The sequence below is a fragment of the Opisthocomus hoazin genome, chromosome 2, assembly GCF_030867145.1.
Source record: "Opisthocomus hoazin isolate bOpiHoa1 chromosome 2, bOpiHoa1.hap1, whole genome shotgun sequence".
Taxonomy (NCBI): Eukaryota; Metazoa; Chordata; class Aves; order Opisthocomiformes; family Opisthocomidae; genus Opisthocomus; species Opisthocomus hoazin.
In genome coordinates, this window is record NC_134415.1 from 121,252,617 (window position 1) to 121,274,455 (window position 21,839).

The 21,839-nt window shown below is 47.6% G+C and overlaps 1 protein-coding gene across 7 annotated transcripts in view; it reads right to left on the reverse strand.

Annotated features, from left to right (window-relative positions):
* Positions 1–11,981: 11,981 nt before the first annotated feature.
* PUM2 (pumilio RNA binding family member 2) overlaps positions 11,982–21,839 on the reverse strand; it is a 72,099-nt gene continuing 62,241 nt past the window's right edge. For 4 of the 7 annotated variants that reach the window (XM_075414899.1, XM_075414893.1, XM_075414897.1 and 1 more), the window contains 6 exons: positions 20,047–20,181; positions 19,653–19,790; positions 17,903–18,028; positions 16,841–16,962; positions 15,375–15,567; positions 11,982–14,909 (listed from right to left, as the gene is read on the reverse strand). In XM_075414899.1, the coding sequence (XP_075271014.1) occupies positions 14,778–14,909; positions 15,375–15,567; positions 16,841–16,962; positions 17,903–18,028; positions 19,653–19,790; positions 20,047–20,181 (846 nt within the window). In that variant the 3' untranslated portion in view covers positions 11,982–14,777. The remainder of the gene's footprint in view (positions 14,910–15,374; positions 15,568–16,840; positions 16,963–17,902; positions 18,029–19,652; positions 19,791–20,046; positions 20,182–21,839) is intronic. The other 3 variants (XM_075414896.1, XM_075414898.1, XM_075414894.1) reach the window with 1 other exon arrangement.

Sequence of the window (21,839 nt, forward strand, 5' to 3'; positions counted from 1 at the left end):
GGGCTGGAGGTCCTGGTCACTTCCAGCCCATTCCGTTGTCTTTTTGGTTGGTTTTCTGTTTTTTTGTCCCTTGTGTGTGTGTGCCGGCGCGTGTCGGCGTGTCAGCTGCAAACAATGCAACAGGATGCGTGCACAAGCGTGATTAAAAAAAGAAAAACCAACAAAAAAAGTGCAGTTTGTAAGACTGCGTCCTGCTGCTGGGAGCTGGCTGCGCGGCCGATGGGCACCGCACGCCTGCGCAGCCACGCGATGGACAAGGGACACGGCCAAGCCCACGGACACAGCGCCGTGCTGCCCCGGGACTGCTCCAAAACAGACCCGTAACCGGTGATTCCCGGTCGCTCAGGAGGCTCTCGGTGGTGGTGGCCCATCTCTGCCAGACCCAGGATCCCTTCCCAGAGCTGTGCCCCAGCGGCTTGGTAGACCTAACTGGATATTCAGTGCGGCTAGAACTGCTGTGATCCCCTATTAGGGGACCTAATAAATGCTTACAAATATCTTCAGGGTGGGTGTCAGGAGGATGGGGCCAGACTCTTTTCAGTGGTGCCCAGCGACGGGACAAGGGGCAATGGGCACAAACTGAAGCACAGGAAGTTCCGTCTGAGCATGAGGAAGAACTTCTTCCCTCTGAGGGTGACGGAGCCCTGGAACAGGCTGCCCAGGGAGGTTGTGGAGTCTCCTTCTCTGGAGATATTCAAGACCCGCCTGGACAAGGTCCTGTGCAGCCTGCTGTAGGTGACCCTTCTTCGGCAGGAGGGTTGGACTAGATGACCCACAGAGGTCCCTTCCAACCCCTACCATTCTGTGATTCTGTGACCCACAGAGGTCCCTTCCAACCCCTACCATTCTGTGAAATTCTGTGAAATCATGTGTCTTTAATCAGCTTGCTTTCTTTCCCTCTCTCTGAAATTCCTCATGCAGCCTTCCTAGGGATGGCTCCTGCCACGACACCTTTCCCTCAGGTGAGCCATGCCCACCGTCACGATGGGGCTGAGGGGGAGAAGATGGCACCCGCAGGGCCCCACAGTCAAGACTGTGGCAGGGCAAGGCGGCGTGGGGACAGGATGCAAAATAAAAGCCGTGGGGGCACGGGGGTGGCTGTGCCGGAGCGACAGCTCCCGGGTGGGAGAGCAGGCTGCTGCTGAGGGTGCGGGGAGAGGGGCCTTTCCGAGCCGCGTCCGGAGCCTGACGCGACCAGCAGATCGGAGATGGGACCTGTGGGATGGGGCAGAGGTGCTTGGTGCTGGGGCCGGCAGAGCGTGCGGCTGGACGCGTCGCCTGGGCTTGGTGGGCGCGTTGTGACACCCAGCTGCGACCGCGTCCCTGGGCGTCGGGGAACGCGCGCCGGGCACGCTCAGCCAGCGGCGCGGCAGAGGCCGGCTGGGCCAGGGCTGCAGCGGCCGGGTCCGTCGCAGCCAGGGAGGAGGGAGGAAACGCTTCCCCGGGGGCTGCTCCCGGGAGCCGCGGCGAGGCACCGGCGGTTCCGTACGGGCGTGGGCACGCGTGTGCTCAGGGAGACGGCAGCACAGACAGCGCTGCGGTTCTTCTCGCCGGGTTTGGTGGAAACGGTTTAGAGCTCGATGGGGATGTTCTGGTCGGGATCTGTGGATGGGGTAAGGGAAGAACAATGCTGCGTTTGGAAGCCAAGGGCTTTCAGTGACATTCCCCTGCCCTCCGCTTGATCACTGAAGCATGCTAAGTACTGCGGTTTCACTCAAAAGAGCTCCATGCTGAAAAGCCAGATGAGACTTGTATGGGAAGGAGATTCCTGGCAGCCCGGAGCTCCGGGGATGATAGGAGTCGGTTGCCTCTGCCCAGCGCACTGGAGCTGCGGGGATTTCCCAGAACTGGATCAAGGGCTTCCCACAGTGCAGCCCATTGAACTCAGCCTCCCCGGGGAGAAGCGGCTGGTTGGAGCCGTGTCCTGCCATGGGAAGAGGGGAAACGGAGCCAGCGAGGAACCCGGCCCGCTGCTTCCGCCCCCACCAGAGGCACGGGGGAGCAGGGATGGCAACTGCTGCTGCTGGGCCACCGCCACCATTCTTCGCTGCGTTCTGCGGCAGAAGCCATCGTCCCGTGTCCCCTGGCGAGCACGAGCATCACACAGGAGCTGCCCGCCTGGCTTCCCAGGTGCCGGACCTGCCCACAGCGGTGTGTGAGGATGTGGCCACCGTCACCGCTTGTCTTTGCCTCGCATTTGGCCACTGGCAGCGGTGGAGCCTGCAGAGCAGATGACCGCCTCTTCTCCTGAAGCCTGGTGCCCTGTGTGCTTAGATGGATTGTTAATGGACTGGGACCAGATGGGGTGGGTTTAGAAAGAGCCGAGTCTGTTCCGAGTTCCTTCACGAGGGCTGGATCGTACCTGTGGCATCAAGCTTCACACATCACACCTCGGTGACTTCACCTGTTGGCAAGTTTGTTTGAGGGTGTTGCAGCCTGACACCCTGGGATGGAGAAAAGGAGCGTGCTCCCTCACACACGGCGGGCGGTGAGCGTATGTGCCGGGGTGGAGGTTGCTTCAGGTGTGCAGGCAGTTCCCTGCCTGCTGGGGTTGTGCAGTTGACAGCTCGCTGCTGACAGGTGCACCAGCACAGGCTCGGGGCGGACCTGCTGGAGAGCAGCTCTGTGGAGAGGGTCCTGGGAGTGCTGGTGGACGACAGGCTGACCATGAGCCAGCAGTGTGCCCTGGCTGCCAAGAAGGCCAATGGGATCCTGGGGTGCATTAGGAGGAGTGTGGCCAGCAGGTCGAGGGAGGTTCTCCTCCCCCTCTACTCTGCCCTAGTGAGGCCCCATCTGCAGTACTGTGTCCAGTTCTGGGCTCCCCACTTCAAGAAAGATGAGGAGCTACTGGAGAGAGTCCAGCGGAGGGCTACGAGGATGGTGAGGGAACTGGAGCATCTCTCCTAAGAGGAAAGGCTGAGGGAGCTGGGCTTGTTTAGCCTGGAGAAGAGAAGGCTGCGAGGGGATCTTATAAATGCCTATAAATATCTGAAGGGTGGGTGTCAGGAGGATGGGGCCAGACTCTTTTCAGTGGTGCCCAGTGACAGGACAAGGGGCAATGGGCACAAACTGAAGCACAGGAAGTTCCATCTGAACATGAGGAAGAACTTCTTCTCTCTGAGGGTGACGGAGCACTGGAATAGGCTGCCCAGGGAGGTTGTGGAGTCTCCTTCTCTGGAGATATTCAAGACCCGCCTGGACGCGGTCCTGTGCAGCCTGCTGTAGGTGACCCTGCTTGGGCAGGGGGGTTGGACTAGATGACCCACAGAGGTCCCTTCCAACCCCAAACATTCTGTGATTCTGTGGGTGCTGCCTCTGGTTGTCTTCAGGTAGCTGGCTTCCCTGCTACTGATTGCTGTTTTCTCAGTTGTTGCTTTTGTGCCTGGGACAAATCTCCTTTTTTCCCCTATTTGGTAGCTCAGTTAGCTAAAGGGGGCTCAAAGAACGGGGAAGCTGTAGCTCCTCGTGAGTCTTTGAATGAAAGCCCTGAATCTGTGCTGTGATGGCTGAACAGGGCGGAGAGGAAGGACGATGCCCTCAGACGCGTGGGGCAGTTACAGGATGTAAAATACATTTAGTTAAATGTGTTCAAATTGAGTCTGCCCCTGGTTGGAGCGAGGTGGGGGATGCACCCGAAACAGGTGATGGTATCTGGGAAGGGCCTGAGGTACGGTTGCTGACATTCCCTTCTTCCTATGGATGGTGCCTCGGAACTCAGAGCTGGCAACGAGAGCTTTGATCGTTGGCCTAAAACCTGGGGACGGAAGAGGAAGGACTGCTTGTCCTGAGGGGGCCAGGAGCAGGTCAGGACAGTGTGGCTGGAGACGGCAGAGACCCGTAAGGGTTTGCAAAGCTCCATTCCCTGCTAGCCTGGAGCTTCTCTACTCCTTCCCCTTCAAAGCCCCTCTGGCCAGTGGCTCTGCCACCCACAGCGCACACCGCATCCTTCTCCTTGTAACTCCATGCAGGAACAAAAGAGCAACCCGCCTGTTCCGTAACGCAACACCGAGTGTAAGAACAAGTTTGCAGAGGCAGCAGCCTGGACCTTCAGCCTTGCGTTACCAGAGCTTCTCTGCCAGCCTGCAACGTTTGGCATCGTCCAGCCGTGGTGCTGGCTCGTCTTTTGGGAGCCCAGACACCGCGGTCGCCGATTCCCGAGACCGTCACTCTCTGTTCAGGGTGGTGGCACCAAATGCGACGTAACTCTGCTCCTGCCTCCTCCCGTGCCTTGGCAAATCCCTTGCAGGTCGGTTTGGATGTCCCTTTGCACTGACGTAGAAAGAATCGATCCCGAGCCTGTCGCACGCCGGCTGTGACGTGCAGCGGGATCACCTGAACCCACCCGGTCAGCTTGCGCGGCGATACCCGACTTCGCTCGTTCTGTCCGGCCGCCTTTGCAGGGAGCCGGGCACCCCCGAGCAGCTGCGCCGGCCTCCTGGCCTTCGCTCCCGGGAAGCGGGAGGCCGAAGGAGGCTCCCCCGGCCCGTCCCAAGGCGTGGGGTGTGAAGTTAGCCGGAGGGGACGTCTGCTCCCATCGCCTTTCTTCTCCCCCGTGTAATGCTCTGGTGGAAGGGATGACCTTGCTTACTTGGACAAGTGTAAGCCTTCTTGCAAAAACCCCGAGGTGTTTTTTTTTTCAACTTAAACAACGCAATGTTTAATGGTCCAGGCGTCAGCGTAGCTGCAGCGTTGGCTCTGTGGATACCAACTGAATCAGCCTGGCTGCCTCTCCCAAGAACCTGGTGTCTTTCCTTCTTCTCGTCCCTCCCCTTTCCCCGTGTCCTGCTAATGAGAGCTTCTAGGTGGACACTGAAAACTACATATAAATGTGTCTGTGCCTCTAACCAAAGATTTCTCGACGTAATTTAGCAGAGCTTCCTTTGGCAAAAGCCCAGCTGGCAGTGGCGTGCCCCTTCTGTGACAGTTTTCACCAACAGCTGTGACAAAGCCGGCCGCGTCTCCCCGGCGCTGCATGTGAGCGCCGTGTGGGATCCCGCGCGCTCCTCGCGCAGAGCCTCCGAGCTGGCTTTCGGGACTGTGCATCAAAATCTTCGGAGGGGTCTCCTGTCCACCTCTGTGGGCTCCGGCTGCAGTCAGTGGATGTTGCCCACAAGAAGAGACTGGCTCGCTCTCTCCTAAGGAGGCTTTTTTTTGGTGATACAGTTACCGCTGGTGCATTTACTGGTCAGCAGTTTTGGCCCAGCAGTCTCAGGGCTGGTGGACTCGGCAGGTATTTCTCCAAGCACTCACCCGAATAACCACTTTTTTGTTGTTGGTGGTTTTTTCCTTGCCCAGGGAAAGACTCTCCTGCGTTGCTGTGATTCACTCACCCATGTGGGTAGCTCAGGACAACCGACTGGCAGTGACTAACGCGGGTTCACAGCGCGTGAGCCCTCGGCCTCTGCGACCATAAATCATTTGAGCACAGAATGGGGTTTGCCCTGGCGTGAAAATGAGCGCGGAGAGAAGGGTGTTGCGCTTCCCAGGAGCACACAGACGGGTGGCTGCTGCTGCTGGGGCCTCTGGAGAAGAGGGCAGAGACACAGGGAAGGCAGAGCCCACCCATTTCCAAGGCATCCTCTGCTTGGTACCTGCTGACTTTCTCTCTGGCAGCCAGCCTGGCTCTTCCCGGGGGGTTTCCACGGCTCCTGTGGTCCCGTGAGGGACAGGAGCTTTCTTCAGACCATGACTCGCAGGTCGGATGCCTGAAGTTGGGCCCTTCCTAGCTGCTGCCAGCCTGCAAAATAGGGGCTGTGATACGGAGTGCCTTTTCAGTGCCTCGATGACCGCCATGAGAGTAAAAATATGCATAGTTTTAATCCCACAGCTGGCTCTGGCAGTGCCACAGAGATCCATGATTTGCCTGGGAGAGGTGGGGGCTCCAGGTCGAATGAGATGTAATCTCTTGTCAAAGGACTCCGGTATTTTCTCTGTATATTCTTTACTGTCCTGGTTTGTGACAGAGGCTCCTGGATGCTCGAATAACTCACATAAAACTTTAATAAAAGTTATTCTTGTGGGATGTGGTGCCTGTTTCTTACTGATGGTGCCAAATATGCAATGTAGTCTTGAAGTTAGCTATCAGTTTTTGCATGAACCAGTGATTAAAACGTTCCAAATGAAGGAGAAAACTAGAGTTTTAACCAAAATACAGAAGCATTCCGTCCACATGAAACATGTTAACTGTGAGCTTCAACACTTGTCACTTTTAAAGAGCCAGGTGACTTGGGTTAGGTGTTTCTGCTACACGGAGAATTTGAGTAAGCACGCATAGCTCCAGGAATTCTGCCAAAGCAGGTTTAATACTCCTACGTATGCAAAAAAGCCATGGTCTTGGAAGAAGCAGATGCTGTAGCAGAGCAGTCACGAGAGCAGGGTTAGGCTGCATCAGAGGTTTTAGCTGAATTTTAGTAAAGAACAGACAACATCTGCAGCATTGGGAAAAGTATGTTGGGTTTTGGGTGTTTTTCCATCAAGCTGATGTGCTCCGGACCCCAGGCTCGCTGAGGGTCTCTAAGGAACGCTGCTCTTGGGCTACCTTCAGGTTTTGTTGTTTGCTCTTTCTATCAGTCGTGACTCTGCCGTGAATTTGGTATGATATAACAGACAGGTTTTCCTCCTGATTAACCAAAAGGATGCATCTTGCTGTAATTATCATCCTTCATTTAGCATTTCGAGGCCACTCACCCACTTCCGCAGATACTGGCTGTCTCGGGGCTGTGTGCAGTCACCCCACTGCCGCATCCCTCCAGGCGCTACAAGTGTCTCTCAGCCCTTGCTGTCATCGCGCTGATTCACCCACTGATTCCCCACCCATCCTGTCTCATCCTCCATCCTGGACCTTCTCACGCACTCGTTAGGAGAACGCCTTTGCCCAGCTCCTGTTGTCACCCCACCTGGGAGGGGGGCTGGTGTAACCCCTGCCCCAGGTAGGTTTGTGCTCCTGTGCCACGAGGATGGAGCTGGTGCAAGGCTGGAGCAGAGACCAAGCTGTGCTTGAGCTGTCTGCCCGCCAGCACGTGCTGCTGATGGTTCACCACCACCACGGGAACGTCTGACCGGGCGGGGGAAGGAGAGCAGGGGGCACAGGAGGGGACCTACACGGGTGAGGAACTGGAAGAAAGGAGGGGAGCAAGGGCTGTAACCCCCCTGGGCTGTGGGGTGGGATTCTGCAGTGCTGACCTACGTGTCTACGGGGAGGAGAGAGCTGGGGTTCTACCTTGGGCTCAGGCTTTGTGTGCCATGTGTGCGTGCTGCCTGCCCCCCGAGCAGCGCTAACTCTGGCAGGGTGAACGCAGATATTTTAATTGCTATTTTTTTTCTGCTTTTTTGTTTCCTTTTTGAAGTTTGATTTCTTTTTAGGTGATTGTGAAATTAGCTATGCTTCACAGGGAGGCCTGGAATGAAGGTTCTGCTGTGCATAAAGGTGTCTTTTTATTGTTATTGGTTTTTTTAAAGATATCATTGGGTTCCCAAGGTGCTCCTTCTCCCTTTCCCCTCCCCTTCTCCTAGTATTTATAACCAAAAAAGTCATTACGGTTATTTATTACATGATGGTCACAGTAGATCTGAGCGTGTGTGTGGGGATGTGTATGCTTTGTTTCTCCATCTCTCATCCCATCCTATTCTGCGATATAAACCTGTCCTCACTCCCACCCCCAACAAACCCTTTGGGCCTATTCCTGCCTTCTGTTCTCTCCCTCCCCCTTTTCACCACTGATTTAACAAAAAGTTGCGTATCGGTTTCTGGTATCTTCTAGACGAAGAGACCCATTGCTTATATGGAGGTGTCCAGTGCCATCTTAGATGTCCTTCTGGAGTGGAAAGCAGAGGCTGAGGCAAGCTCCTAGGGGATGTTCACCTGCCCTATCCCAGTGTCTTGGATGCTGAAAGGTCTCTCAGACGGCATCAGATACCTAAGCAGGCAACAGGATCTGCTCCCACTGCGTGTGTCTGCACGGAAGCGTCTACACCCAGAGAGAAGTGGTTTGGCAGTGGGATGGCCAAGCTCTTTTCAGTGGTGCCCAGTGACAGGACAAGGGGCAATGGGCACAAACTGAAGCCTAGGAAGTTCCGTCTGAACATGAGGAAGAACTGGAAGAACTTCTTCCCTCTGAGGGTGACGGAGCCCTGGAACAGGCTGCCCAGGGAGGTTATGGAGTCTCCTTCTCTGGAGATATTCAAGACCTGCCTGGACAAGGTCCTGTGCAGCCTGCTGTAGGTGACCCTTCTTCGGCAGGAGGGTTGGACTAGATGACCCACAGAGGTCCCTTCCAACCCCTACCATTCTGTGATTCTGTGTGATTCTGTGATGGTGCCTCCCCCACAGCCTAGCTGCCGGCGCGTCGCTGTGTGGCCCTTGTGGGAGCTTCCCTTCTTGCAGTGGGCAGCGGGAGCCGGGCAGCAGCGTCGGGCGGGTGATCCCGTCAGCGCCCTGATCAGATCTCTGGGGTTCCCCACGCGTGGAGGGGGTGGCACATGGTGTAGGGCTGCATGAGAGCCCCTTTCCCAGCAGGATGCGAGCTCCTGTGACTCCCGAACTGGGATGAATAATCAAACCCTTGGTTCTTATGAGACGCATGACGTTTCAAGGAAATAGGAGACATCATGTGCATTCTGGAGTCCTTAAGGCGGTCAGTTTTCAAACAAAAAGGCTTTTTAAAGATCCAAATGGCCCGGGTGAATGAGATTAGTGTGTAGCCTGGAGCTCTGACAGGGGTGAACTCTGCTCCATTCATCCCATCGCTCCATGCAGGGAGATGGAATTGGCTCTATGGCTTGGACGGAGTTTGTCCATCCTCAGCTCTTCAGCCCAGCTTCAGCCCTCAGTAATGCTTGCTTAAGGAACGATTGCTCGGATTGTTTTACCGGCCACTGGAAGCCAGTTGGTACCCAAAGGTGCGGAGCAGGGAACAGCACTGAGGCAGACCCACCAGACCTGAGCCCAACGGAGAAGCAACTGGGCTGAATCCTTCCCCAGGATCCTAGCTTGTACGAGCAGATGGTCTGCTGAAACCTCTGCTCCTGGACTGATCCTGAGCGGTGAGGACTGCAAGTACTATCCGATGCTGGATTTCAGCTCTCTTAGAGAAAGGGAGATAAGGATTGTATAGGGGAGGAAAGAGAAGTCTTCATTCCCACCAGGGAACCTCTAATTTCTGGTTCTCCTGAGGTAGGTAAGGAACAGGGTGCCTATATTAGCCCTCATGGGAGAACGGAATATGGCTGTGAATATGCTTCCTGTCATCATCTCCCTCGCTGGCCAGGTCGGTGCTTTCTGCCACCACCTTCCTGGGTGCTGCCCTTGCCAGAACATCTCCCTTCTTGCCATTCCCTTGGCCCTCGGTAAGCAGTTGTGTATCTCTGGAGATCTTACCGTATTTTGGGACCTGCTTTAACTGACATCTGAAATGCTTCCATAACACTGCGCAAAGCCCTTCAACAGGAGCAGACTGTCCACAGCAAACTCGACCTGTAAGGAGAGGGACCTCGGCAGGCTTCGCCAGTTCCTCCCCAGTCCGCACGGGTGACATTCCTCTGCAGTGGCCGAGTACCAGGGCAGCTCCGCGCTGCTGTGGATACGATCTGTAGCGTTGGTGAAACCGCAGCGCGCGGACCTGCCTTGTGATCGGCAGCCAAGCGGGCTGCCTTCCCTCAACAGCCTCCACCACCTGAGCAGCGCAGCGGGGGGGAAGGGTGGTCTCCATCCCCAGGCTCCGCTGGGAGAAGATTCGGCAGCCAGGCTGGGGAACGGCTGCGGTGCCGGGAAATCTGAGCCCTCCAAGGCAGGTCTTCAGCCCAAGTGAAGCTCAGCAGAGCTGCTCAGCTCAGCTTAGTAGGGGGTTTGTCCCCATCCTATGGTCTAGCACGTAAGCTGTGTCACCTGCAGCCTGCCCCTGACTCTCGTTCGCAGATCTGGGTACTTCAGGGCTTGGTAGGCACCGTGCAAGAAGAGGAGGAAGAGGCCGAAGGCCTCTCGTGCCCAGAGTACTAACGTTGGTGAGAGGGTGAACGTTTTATTCCTATGTACGTTCTTACTAATGAAACAAAGAGGGTCTTTAGAACAGGTCTTCCTGCATTTCAGCCGCTCTTGGAGTGTTTCTAACGTGTTAATGATGCGGGAATGCTGCTCCCAAGACATATTTTGCATTGAGCGAGTCTGGGAGAATCCAGGTGGAGACACAGATCTGGAGAGCAGAGCCTGCCCACTCCCACCCGCGTGCTCCAGCAGTCGTGCTCCATCTTGCGCTGCCTGTGATGCAACGGCTGGTTCAGGCTGTGCTCAAAGCCCAGCCCAAATTCAGGAGCAGCAAGCGAACCCGCCCAGCCCCTTGCGGTTAAGACATGCTCCTGTGAAGTGAGGGAGGTGTGGTCAAAACCCCGAGGCTGATAAAGGAAACCGATTCAAGCATCTCATCTGCCGGGCAAGTTCCCCAACCGCAGCGCCAGCTCGCAGCAGGGGCAGGCCAGGGCCGATGGAGCAAACGCTCAGGCACCACCTCGCTGAGGAACACCAGCAGGTCCGTTCAAGCTTGGTCTTCCCTGCTGACTCTCCACCCCTCACGCAGGGTGGTGGCTTCCTAGTAGCCTCGATGTTCTGAAACTTCATACGCGACACTGGGCTTTGGTTGACTCTCTTGGACAAAGCATTTGCCCTTCCCTCAGCACGGGCGCTGCACTAGCAGGGGAACGCCCGCGCGCCGCATCAGCTCTGGAGCGCGATCGACACTCGGCGGACATCCTCCCACCCTTCCCGTGTGCGAGGAGACGACCCGTGACTGGTCTTCGCATGGTAACGGTGCCAGTTTCCAGCCCTGTTCCGAGGACAGAGTGGGGGAGTGCTGCCCCACAGGTGAGCCCCAGGCTCTGCCCGCAGCAGCCCTCGCCGTGCCTCTCACCGGGTGGCAGGCGCTGTGCCTGCCGCAGGTACAGCACCTGGGTTGTCCCCTTTCCTTCCCCAAGCAGCAACACAGAGCTACGTCCTCACTGAACCAGGCGACCGGCCGACCCACAGCTCTCCGGACAGACGCAGGCCGGCCACCACGCTCTGGAATCTGGAAGGTGGAGCACGGCCGCTGACCCAACTGCAGCCATCCAGCGGCAAATTGCTCTGCTGGAGAGACTCACACGCCATCTGCAATGTTAGTGGCCAGTCACCAGGTCTGGAAATGCTTTTGCAATCGTTCTCTTGGCTTTGCTTCCCTGAATGACATGGTGGGAGTTGTTGTCACCTCACCCTTTAGCCATTTTCCTCACACCAAACATTCTCATGGACCAAAACTGATGACAGATCAACCCAATTACCGTGCTACTACGCAGTGAGTCACGAACAGCTCTTCAAACGTCTGCTCCTAGGAGCAGAGGGAAAAGCAGCAACGAGATCGGATCCCGAATCTCCATCAGCACTCTAAAAACATCTGGACATTATTCCCCCAGAAACTGCAATATTCCCCATACTCTGATAAAAAATTCTCAGTGGATCCAGCAGTCAGTGATGGACGTAACGGCGTTATGGTTGTGCTGTCCGTAAGCGGCCACTTAGGCGACGTACGGTAACACCAGCGAGCAGACCCCTCACCTCAAGCCAAGAACGGCCCTTTGAAAACACCCCGGGCAGTAACAGAGGCAAGCATGGACCCCACAGACAGCGAGCCACCCCACCCCCTCGAATGCTCAGGAACCCATCCCGTGTCCAGCGGCGCACGAAGGAACTGCCGTCAGGCTGCAGCCTGGACTATACACCGGTACAGAGTTTTTGTACGACAGTACGAAGGTTTGGCTGCTCAGAACTGGCCTCTGGAAACCAAATGATGGAATACAGGGTTCCTCGATAGCTGATGGATTCCCACCAGAAATGAGTGACCTGCAATGCGGAGCTCCACTGATAGCAGACAGGTCAGGTAACCGAGAATACAAAGAAGGGCTGGTTTCCTACAGGAAAAACACAAGACCAGATGTATTTCACACAGTGTTATTCACACATTTTCATTTTGATTTTTACAGTATATACATGTGAACATTACATTATTCAGTATGAGCCACCTGGAGTCAAACCTAATCAAACTGGTCCATAAACACTCTATATCAAAAAGCGATACTTGAGCAGAAAGTCTAGTGGTTCTACCCAAAGCCTAAAATAGCTGAAAAGGAGTGATTTTCAGTATTCCTGGACAGAATATGTGAAAAATAATTTCAGGAGAGCAAGTGGAAGATTTATGTTCCAAGATACGGAAAGCACGAAGGGCGAGAGTCGTAGGACTGTTTGAATTCAACCATGGCATGAGCGCTACAGGGACAAAGCACTGGGACATCCCCAGTTTCTGCCTGGACATCCCCGAAGGCCCAGCTCACTGTCTTGCACGCTGAAGAGAACATCGGGTGCTCCGGGTTGTAGCACCCAGCGTTCGTACGCAGGGTGAAAACTGTCACCGAGGAGCATCAACGGGTCCAAGGACTTCACTCGGAAAGCGTCCTCGGTGCGACTGCGGGACAGGGCTGGCACCTCTCGAGGGGAATTCTGCGAATGCCGTGCAAAAACTACTGGGCAATTAGTATTGTGCTTACTAAAAAATCACCAGGCCTACTACATCACTTCACGCAGGCACCGCACGACAGACCCGGGAACGGGGAGTAGGCCAGAACAAACTTTCCCACTTGCCTATCAATGAGCTGACGCTACCGTTGACAAAAAGGCAGCGCCTCGGATGCGTGTGCTTTAGTAACACCTCTGTAAACCTGATATAAACAGTCATACGACAGAATTCCTTACACAAGTTTGTACCACTGCTGTTCTCCTTCCTCACGATCAGACCCCTACCGTAACAGCCTTTTATTCAATCCATGCTCAAGACCTTGCTCTCTAACTACGCTGTTGCTCAAAACTTTAGGTTAAGCCATCCAAATGAACGTTTTACACAAAATACTTACTTCCAGCGACATACAAAGCACTTTCTTTATCTTTCAGAAACTGAATATACAAAGTAAGCTTTTTTCCAAAATATTTCCATAGGCAAAGGATTAAAAAGGATTTTAATTATACACATATGGTCACAATTCTGCCTTAAAAAGATCATTGGGAAATGTACATAAGGCCGCTTGTAAATGTACATCATCTTTATGTTACTGTTACAATGTCATATGTCCAGAGAAAAAAATCGACAGTATCATACATATTTGCTTTGCACTGGGAGAAGGCTATTCAAAAATACAGTACTCTTCTGTACAAAAAAATCATGCCACATTTATTAAGATGGAAGAAGCATTGGTTTCTGTGATAACCAAATATTTCGGTCCGTTTCTTACTCTGCTTGTTATCCCGACTTAAAATTTGAACAGATTGATTTCCCAAAGTGTCCATATTAACAGAATCAACAGCTATGTTATAAACAAAACATAAGGTTTCTCACAATAGATAAAAAGAAAGCCGGTTCATATTTCTGAAACCATATAAAGATAGAATTTAAAAAAATCACTCTTGATTTGCTGAAATAAATTTACATTATACAACACTATATGCCAGGGGGAGAAGAGGGAATGGGGGTATGAATATACACTAAAATGCAAATTTTTGTCCCAAAAAGGGGTAAAACAAATTACATTTACAGCATGAAGGTTTACAAATGTACATCTGTACAACCAAGGTAAGCATCACTACTAAATTAGCAAGGCTTGTAATAAACATCGAAACAAGAGATTTGTTTTCAACCTGTAAACTTACACCTAGTAACTACACGTATACAATGCATATATTTATAGGAAGCAAAAAAAGCTATCTGAATATTGGATCAATCATGCTTAAATGTTGAGCTATTAAGTTTACTTTTCAGTGGCCCCTTTTCTCTTCATCAATACCTAATTTTTGCATCTACAGTGAGAAAGCAAAATAAATGCTCAACACTTTCAAATCCTTACAATTCTATATGCAAAATAAAAAAATACAAATCTCTACTCTTCCTGCGTTGTAAAACTGACTGTAAAGTTAATACAGGGTTCACTCCCTTTCCAACAGTGTACTTTACTGAGTGGAAGTACCACCATCATTTTAATCCCTCTACCTTGTACAACAATTAAATATATAAGTATATACAGCACTTTTTAATACATCGCTAGAGAAAACCTTAGGGCAGCTTTTTTAAAAAACAACCTGTATCCACAGCAAGTGATGAACTCTAGTCTTTTGAAGTTCCCGCTGTTCTGTTACTTCCTACGTTAATTCGCTGTGCCCCGTTTAGTATTTGGATAGCATGTTGTGAACCACCAAAATACAACTTAACTTTTCAACATGTTAAATAATGTTTATGCGGCTGATCAATTTTAATCTGGTATAAAAGACTTCACACAAAAGGGAAAAATAAGGATTAATTCTATATACAACTCTATAAACCTGTTGTGCTATGATGCTGGGTAGACCTACCAGATTGCAAGCCAGTGTATTAAAAGAATACTGTACTTTTTCCCTTTAAAAACTATTTCAGTGACTTTACAAGGTAAAAATTTACAAAATATGTGACAGCTATTTTGATACAATTACATCATATACAGGCATTCTGTGCTTTGCCAGCCATCCAATCTGATAGGTCTCTGGATCAGGGCTGGAGATATTTTTTTCTTTTTTCTTTTTTTAATAATTCACTCCCCAAAAATATACACAAGAATAAAAATTTTACAAATGGATGAACAAAGTCAATAAATAGATTTAAAAAAATCAGAACATTTATAGTTAAGTTGTATGTTTTGATCATTCACAATTCCATTTTTCTTCCATTTCTTTCCGTCTTTTACAGCATTCCATTTGGTGGTCCACCAATTGGCCCCAGATCAGCACTGTTCTTCAGGTAATACTTTTCCAGCTTGGCCAGAATGTGTTTGCCATAGGTATATTTACGTAGAGTCGTGATGTGGGGTCGAATCTGCAAGAAGAAACCCATTTTTTTTTTTTTCCGCCCTCAAAAATTTTAAGTAGATGTTACTACACTTTAAAAATATTATGTATATAAAAAAGTCAGAAGCCTGTATTTCATAATTTTACCAGCAACCAGCAAATAAAAAGAGAAACCTGTATTTCTTCTGTTACATTAACAACGATGATAAATTCTACATTTTTATATTAAAAGTATTCTCACAGAAAAGCTGGCACAAAGAGAGGTTATGAAATCCAATTTTTGAAATTTTTCTGTAGATTTACATTTTTAGCTCAGTGCTCAAGAGACCTGAATATGTTCTGCTTTATCAAGCTCCACTGAATTTAATGTTTATACACAAAGTTCTAGATTACAGAACTAGTGAGTTTTACATCTAGAGGGAAAGGTATTCTAGCAGAAAAATGAGTGCATATATAGTGTTTTCTGAACCAATAAAACTATCTACAAATATACCTTGTGCATTATAATCTTCCTCTGAGCAGGTTCAGCCATATCAATCATCTTCTGAACAACGTAGTTGGCATACTGGTCCTTCATCATGGTGTATAAGGCACTGTGAGGACCATCATTCTGGCAACAGACCTCATCAATAAGTAAAGCTCGTTCGGCACGAGAAGCGTGAGTTACACATTTTTCTACCACATTGCTGAAAAATAAGACAAATCCATTCTGTGACTTCAGATGTAACGTTCTTTTAAGTAGCAATTTTAAATTTATCTGAACAGTTCAACTGTCTTAACGTCACTAAAGAGTGCACTGTAAACGCATCAAGTCCTGATTTCCAAATCTTCAGACTATAATGATTGAGCAAGTTAAAGGATTATACATTCCTACTCACGTAAAAGAAGTAATTTGCTGATACGTATTATCTTGTAGGAAAGATTTTCCTCTGGACCTACAGTAGACACAGGGGACCTCAGGCTGCAGATCTATTCTAGTACATCTGTTTTGGTTGTTGGTCCTTTTAAGACATCAGAGGCCAGAGAGGAAGCTTCCTCTTTTTGAATAAAGGTATTTTTCAGGAGTGTGCCTATGGCAGAGATACTGTCAAGTATTTCTTTTTTTAGAGGAAGCCTCCAATATCTCAGAAGCTGGACAGGCCATCAATGCTTGCAAGACAGCAAAGTGATTCTGGTCCTAAGTTTGTGCTTTAGAAATTAAGCAAGTTCTAAGGAGAGGATTACGAACAGCTCTATTGAGACAAAGAAAAATAAAATCCGGATAAATGTGCTAGTTTGCTTACAATCAATTTTTAAAACAAATGCCCCCATAATGCAACAGTGCATTATAACTTAACGTTGATGACAAGGTTAGTTTCACTGAACTGTCCAGGATGAATTGAGGTGTGTTTTCCTTAGCAAGAGGCACAAACTCCATTTCAGCAAAAAGCACTGAAGGATGAGTTTTAGGTTCTAATTTTAGAGTAGTTCAGGACTCCTACAACAGTCTTTGAGACTTTCTAATGCATAAAAGCCTCGCAGGCTGAGCTACCACTTTTTAAGGCCAGCCTTCTCATACGTGTAAATTGACTGGCTGGACTGACAGGCAGTCAGAAGTCCCAGCTTAGCAGCAGCAGCAGATCAAGCAAGTTCTAAGAGAACTCTTCACCTGGCTCTGGGGATCCTCACATGGAGACTTGGAACCCATTCCCTGCACTTGTACCAGGTGAACAAAAAAAACATCCCGTCAACCTGTGGAAACTTCTCAGTTCTGCTACAGAACAGCATCTCCCCTCTCCCTTCCCCAGATCTAGTATAAAATACCACTAGTGTTCATCTCTATAAAAATACAAAATTTCAGGAGGCAAGTTACACAACAGGAAAAACCCTACCACATCCTTTCTGTAACGCAATAAATAAATCCAACACTACAACTTTAAAAGGTTAGTGAACCTTTGATATATTAAGGCTGTGCAATACCTGGCGAATTTGTGCTGACTCAGAGCTAGAACTTTTCCTCGTATTTCTGAAACTATTTTACTCTTGTCTTCAGGACGACCATGCTCCAGTACATGTTGAATAACATAATTTCCATATTGATCCTGAAAATAAGATGACTTCAGTTTTCTTTTCTGTTCATACAGAGTAATCCACACAGCTTTTGTATATTTGTACAGATTTTCAAATTACTATTTGCACAGATGCAAGGAAAAATACAATGTCAACATTATAGAAACAACATGATGCAAGAAATATTGCATCAAGAATTACTTAATGGGCCACAACATTGGCATGCAAAATGTAAATAATCTGTAAGAACCGCATTTTGCTGAAGTACCTTTTATCCTCTTAAAGAAAGAAGTCCTCAAAATTAAGAGCATCTCCCTGAACTTTGGTTCCCGGAGCCAGTCATGTTTTAACTAGAGACGTGTATATACAAGAAACCATCGAGAAATAAATGAGACTGTGAATACCTAGCAAAAGGCAATTCTTGCCTTTTTATGTGAGGAAATGCCTGCTGAACGCCGAGTCCCTTCCAGTATTTTAAACTGGTTCAATTTCAAAGCCATTTGTAGCATTCGTTTGTCTGAGACCAAGACAGGAAATTATGTTCTATAAGGTCTTTTGCTCTCTTTTAGAAAAGATGCCCTTTTTGTGTAAGAATATGCACCATGTGTATTTTTGACAATGTATTTGTGTTCAGACACTATGACAAGTTATCTGAAGGACACTTGAGTGAACCAAGACAAACTACAAAAAGGCAATCTTGGCAACAAAAAAATTAGTAATTCTGTCCGTTTACAATGTATATTCGAAGCTACAGTCAAAATAAGCAAAAGGCTTTTTACATCTTCTTTGCCTCCCAACTTCCAAATTCATTTTCATTAAAACTATGGAAGGAATGAAAAACAACAAATCAATGTCTATAAAACTGAAGAGGCAAACGCATTGAAACTACTTTTTAAACTTAGAAATAGGAATAAATTCCAACGACAAAAAGAGCACTCTAAAATGCATTAAAAAATGAACATATGCACTAACCTGCACTAGCTGTTCTGTGTGTTGATGCAGTTCTTCTAAGATTGGCAAAGTCTGCTCAGCAGTACAGTGTTCCAGAATACGCTGAATTACTCTACAACCATACGGATGAGTTGAAAGTACAAATACCTTAAAACAGAATTGCAAACTGAAGTTAAAACAACTGAAGTTTACATATACAGTAATATTACCACGTTTGAAATGGAATTGAACATGCCAACTACTTCTATAAAAAAAAAAAGTTTTGCCTGCCAATACCAGAATTCCATCTCCAGTAGAAGGCAGGAAAAGATGCATCAAGGAGTCCAGCAATCACACAACTAAAAACCTAAGCTTTCATTACAGTGTTGCTCGCCTACTTAGCTGGAAAAGAAAGCCTGGAAGTATGACCCTTAGCTAAGCACTGTTCACTTTTCAAGCTTTCCTTTTAACTCCGTACTTCATTTTCAAATTTCAAGGTTTTGACATCTATAAAAAGGAGTTCAAGTGTTGTGGCTGATTTTCACTATTTCACATTCCATTGTGCACAACAGGCTCCCCGCTACAGACAGAAAGTTTGTAAATAAGTATTCAAAACATACAGTCAAAATCTTGCTAATTCCTCTTGCTTGCTTTTCCAGAAGCCACATTTGTGTTTCGAGGATTAATTCAGAAGATTTAAGAGTCAGAATCTTATCTGATGTGACACAGACCCAAACGATGCAGGCAGGTGGAAAAGGTATGTGTTGTTACACAACATGACTAAGTGTGGTATTTTTCAATTGCCACTTCAGATATTAGCTAGTATTTTTTATCTATAATTACTTGGAGCTTCGGACAGATGCCCACTAAACTAACAAGAGTCACATTTTAATCAAGGGGCTCTATTTACCGTTTAGAAACTGCATCTCATCTACTCCATACACCCTTTTTAATGTAAAACGACCTGACCCTAGAAACCTTGGTATGCCATTTACTACTATGTACACCAATAATTCAGGTATTGCTGTTGTGTAAAATGTGAGAGAAAGATATTGTAGATTTTGTTAAGAAATGCATTTGGCCATCCATGAAAGTAAAATTTCGTAACACAGCCAAGTTAGTAAGATTTTTACAATTCTTTGAGACTATAAAAGTACACATTTGTCTCAGAGTATTAAAATCTTATTTAGCTGCAGCATATTCTTTAGCCTGCAGCACAATATCAATCTTGTATTAATAACTTTTTTTGGAAACAAAACAAAACCCCCAACCTTAAATAAACAAATACCGCCCCTCTTCACTTAACACTAGCCCACACGTAGGGAACAGATTAGTACATTTCTTCAAAGCATTTCCTTAATGATAGACAGTCATTGGGAAACACCGATAGACAGACGTGCAACGGAAGAAAACAGGAATTTTAATGAAAAGTACGTGCTAGAGAGCAGATACTTTATTATTACATCAAAAATGGCAACTTAAGTTCTGAAGGAAATTTGAAATGGCATATCACAAAACTCAGACAGAAAGCCTAGCTTAAGCCAAATATCTCTGCTGGTATTTATAATACATCCAAAGAGGTCTTTCTAGAGCCTCACCTCCAACAGACTGATCCTGTTATAGCACATTAACTGTCTCTTCAACAGCTTTTCCATTTTATCATCTCTTTTTTATTCTACTTAAAATAATCTGACTGCAATGTGTCAAACACTGTCTTGTACATGCAATCGAGGGAGAAAGATCTGCAAATCCAAGCAACCCTACATATGAGGAAACGAACTGTTGACACTACCTGTCCTTTGAACGCATCAATGATGAACTGGAGTGACTGGGGTTGAACACACTCGATACATTTTTGCACAACGTGGTTTCCATTTTGATCTTTCACGCATTTCAGAACATGACCGTCCAACTCTTTCACCATTTCATTCTGGAAAAAAAAGATTATGATTTTCTTTACAATGATTTTTATTTCCCCCTCCTCAAAAGAATATTCCATTTAATCTTCAAAGTCCAATCCTCATATTCACTGGTGGTTTACTTGTGTACCTCCGCAATTTACTTAAAGAGCTATTTCAGTCCCTAGGGCATTTCATAATGAAAGGAATGATCAACAGTTTAAGCAAGTAAAAAGATGGACACAATAAAAAGAAATAAAATAAAAAAAAAGTATTGCTCTAACTTACAATTACCTGCTGGTCAGGTGAGATTGACTCAAGTGCTTTCTGAATAACACGACAACCATACATCTGCAGGGCTAAAGGCAGAACATGACCACGTATGCGGGTTGCTAGGGCTAACTTTTGATCCAGGCTTCCAAACTAAAAGAAAATAAATGTGCTGTTAACAAATGAAGACATATTGCAGCGTGCTGGAATTTACATGTCGAGGTACTTTCATGATGTATTACATATTTACTGTGTGCCTCGAGTTATTTTTCCCTTTGTATTTTTGGTGGTGTATTTGCCAGAAGCTTTTGTTTTCTAAATGCAACATTTTGTAATATTCCACATTCCAGTCACATACGTGCTACCAAATGCATGACCTTGAAAGACAACAGAAGAAATCAAAGTAGTTTATACTTGTCTGTAGGAACATTTAAGTGCAGTAACCCCCTTAGACAACTTATACCAGGTAAATCAATGACAGATTATAGTAATGTATTAATTCAAATCAGAATTTCTCCAGTACTTCGAATTTGTACTTGTCAGTGTATCAGTATATCTTACATCTTGTATACAGTAAGCAAGCGTAACAGGAGGAGATGCGTGTATGTGTGGGGGGAAGATTTCAACCCCTGAAGTACCTTCTTGGTAACTTCACATAGCTTGAAGGATCATTCTTACCATCAGTGCTTTGGGAAATTTAGAAATACTTGGGCTTTGCAGAGCTAAATCAAAATGGTTGTCTACACTGGCTATACTACAATGTAATTCAAGCAATGTTTTTCAGCAGTAGCTAATTCCTGCCCATATTATTCCCTCCACGGTGCTACTACAACCTTCTGTGCTGCTCCATTTTGAGCACAGTAGAAGGCAGTCAAGCTTCATAATAACAGACATAACCCCGCACCCAGCTCCCACACAAGCTCCGGAGCTGGCACAGCACAAGACACTGCACAGAACAGATCACCTGGACAGTCAGCTGGGTGGCACCAGTGACATTCAGGCAGCACTGCTGAGAACTGTCACACCCCACACCCATAGTCACCTGAGGCTCTGGAGAAAGCTGCAAAAACTTTGCCTTCCAACCAAGTCCCTTACTACACCTAAGGCCTGTTGTGCCTTTTTTTCTTGAGAACTCTTCTGCAGAATTAAGATGAAAACACTCAATTGACAATGATTATCTATGTATCCATCCAACCTAACACCATGGAAAAAAACAGCAACTGATGACCCTTCAGCAAGATCAAGATCTTATATACCACAGGTCAGTCATGCTTTTCAAAAGAAATTAGTCATTAAAAACTACATTCCTGTTTACAGCAACCATCTTATTTCTTTATTGGACACTTTCCAGCTTCACCTTCTATCCACCCAAATACTTTGATAAGGTCCTTGATTTAAAGTACACTATGCTAGATACCTTTCCTAGATATAACTTTTTCCAGGACATAGGCATTGCTTTTTCTTCTCTAAGTCAAATCTTGAAACTCTCTGATAAGGCTTTTTTTTTTTTACCCCATAGTTTTTAACAAAAACCAAAGCTGTTTTAAATACTAGTTTTAATAATATTGGATGTAACTTATGACATCCCTTACTCAAAATTCTTCCACCTCAATACATTTTATGTGAGTTTCTTCATATACAGCACTGGATGAAGTTCATGCAGCTACTTATTTGGGTGCAAGAGCATTTTCCAGGCCCATTCTTTACCAAGATGCAGCAGCCAATAAAAAAATATCCTTCAAATCTTTATGACCCCCATTGTCTGCTGAAAGTCTCTGTAAACTATGCGAAAAGGCTTGGAAAGCCTGAGT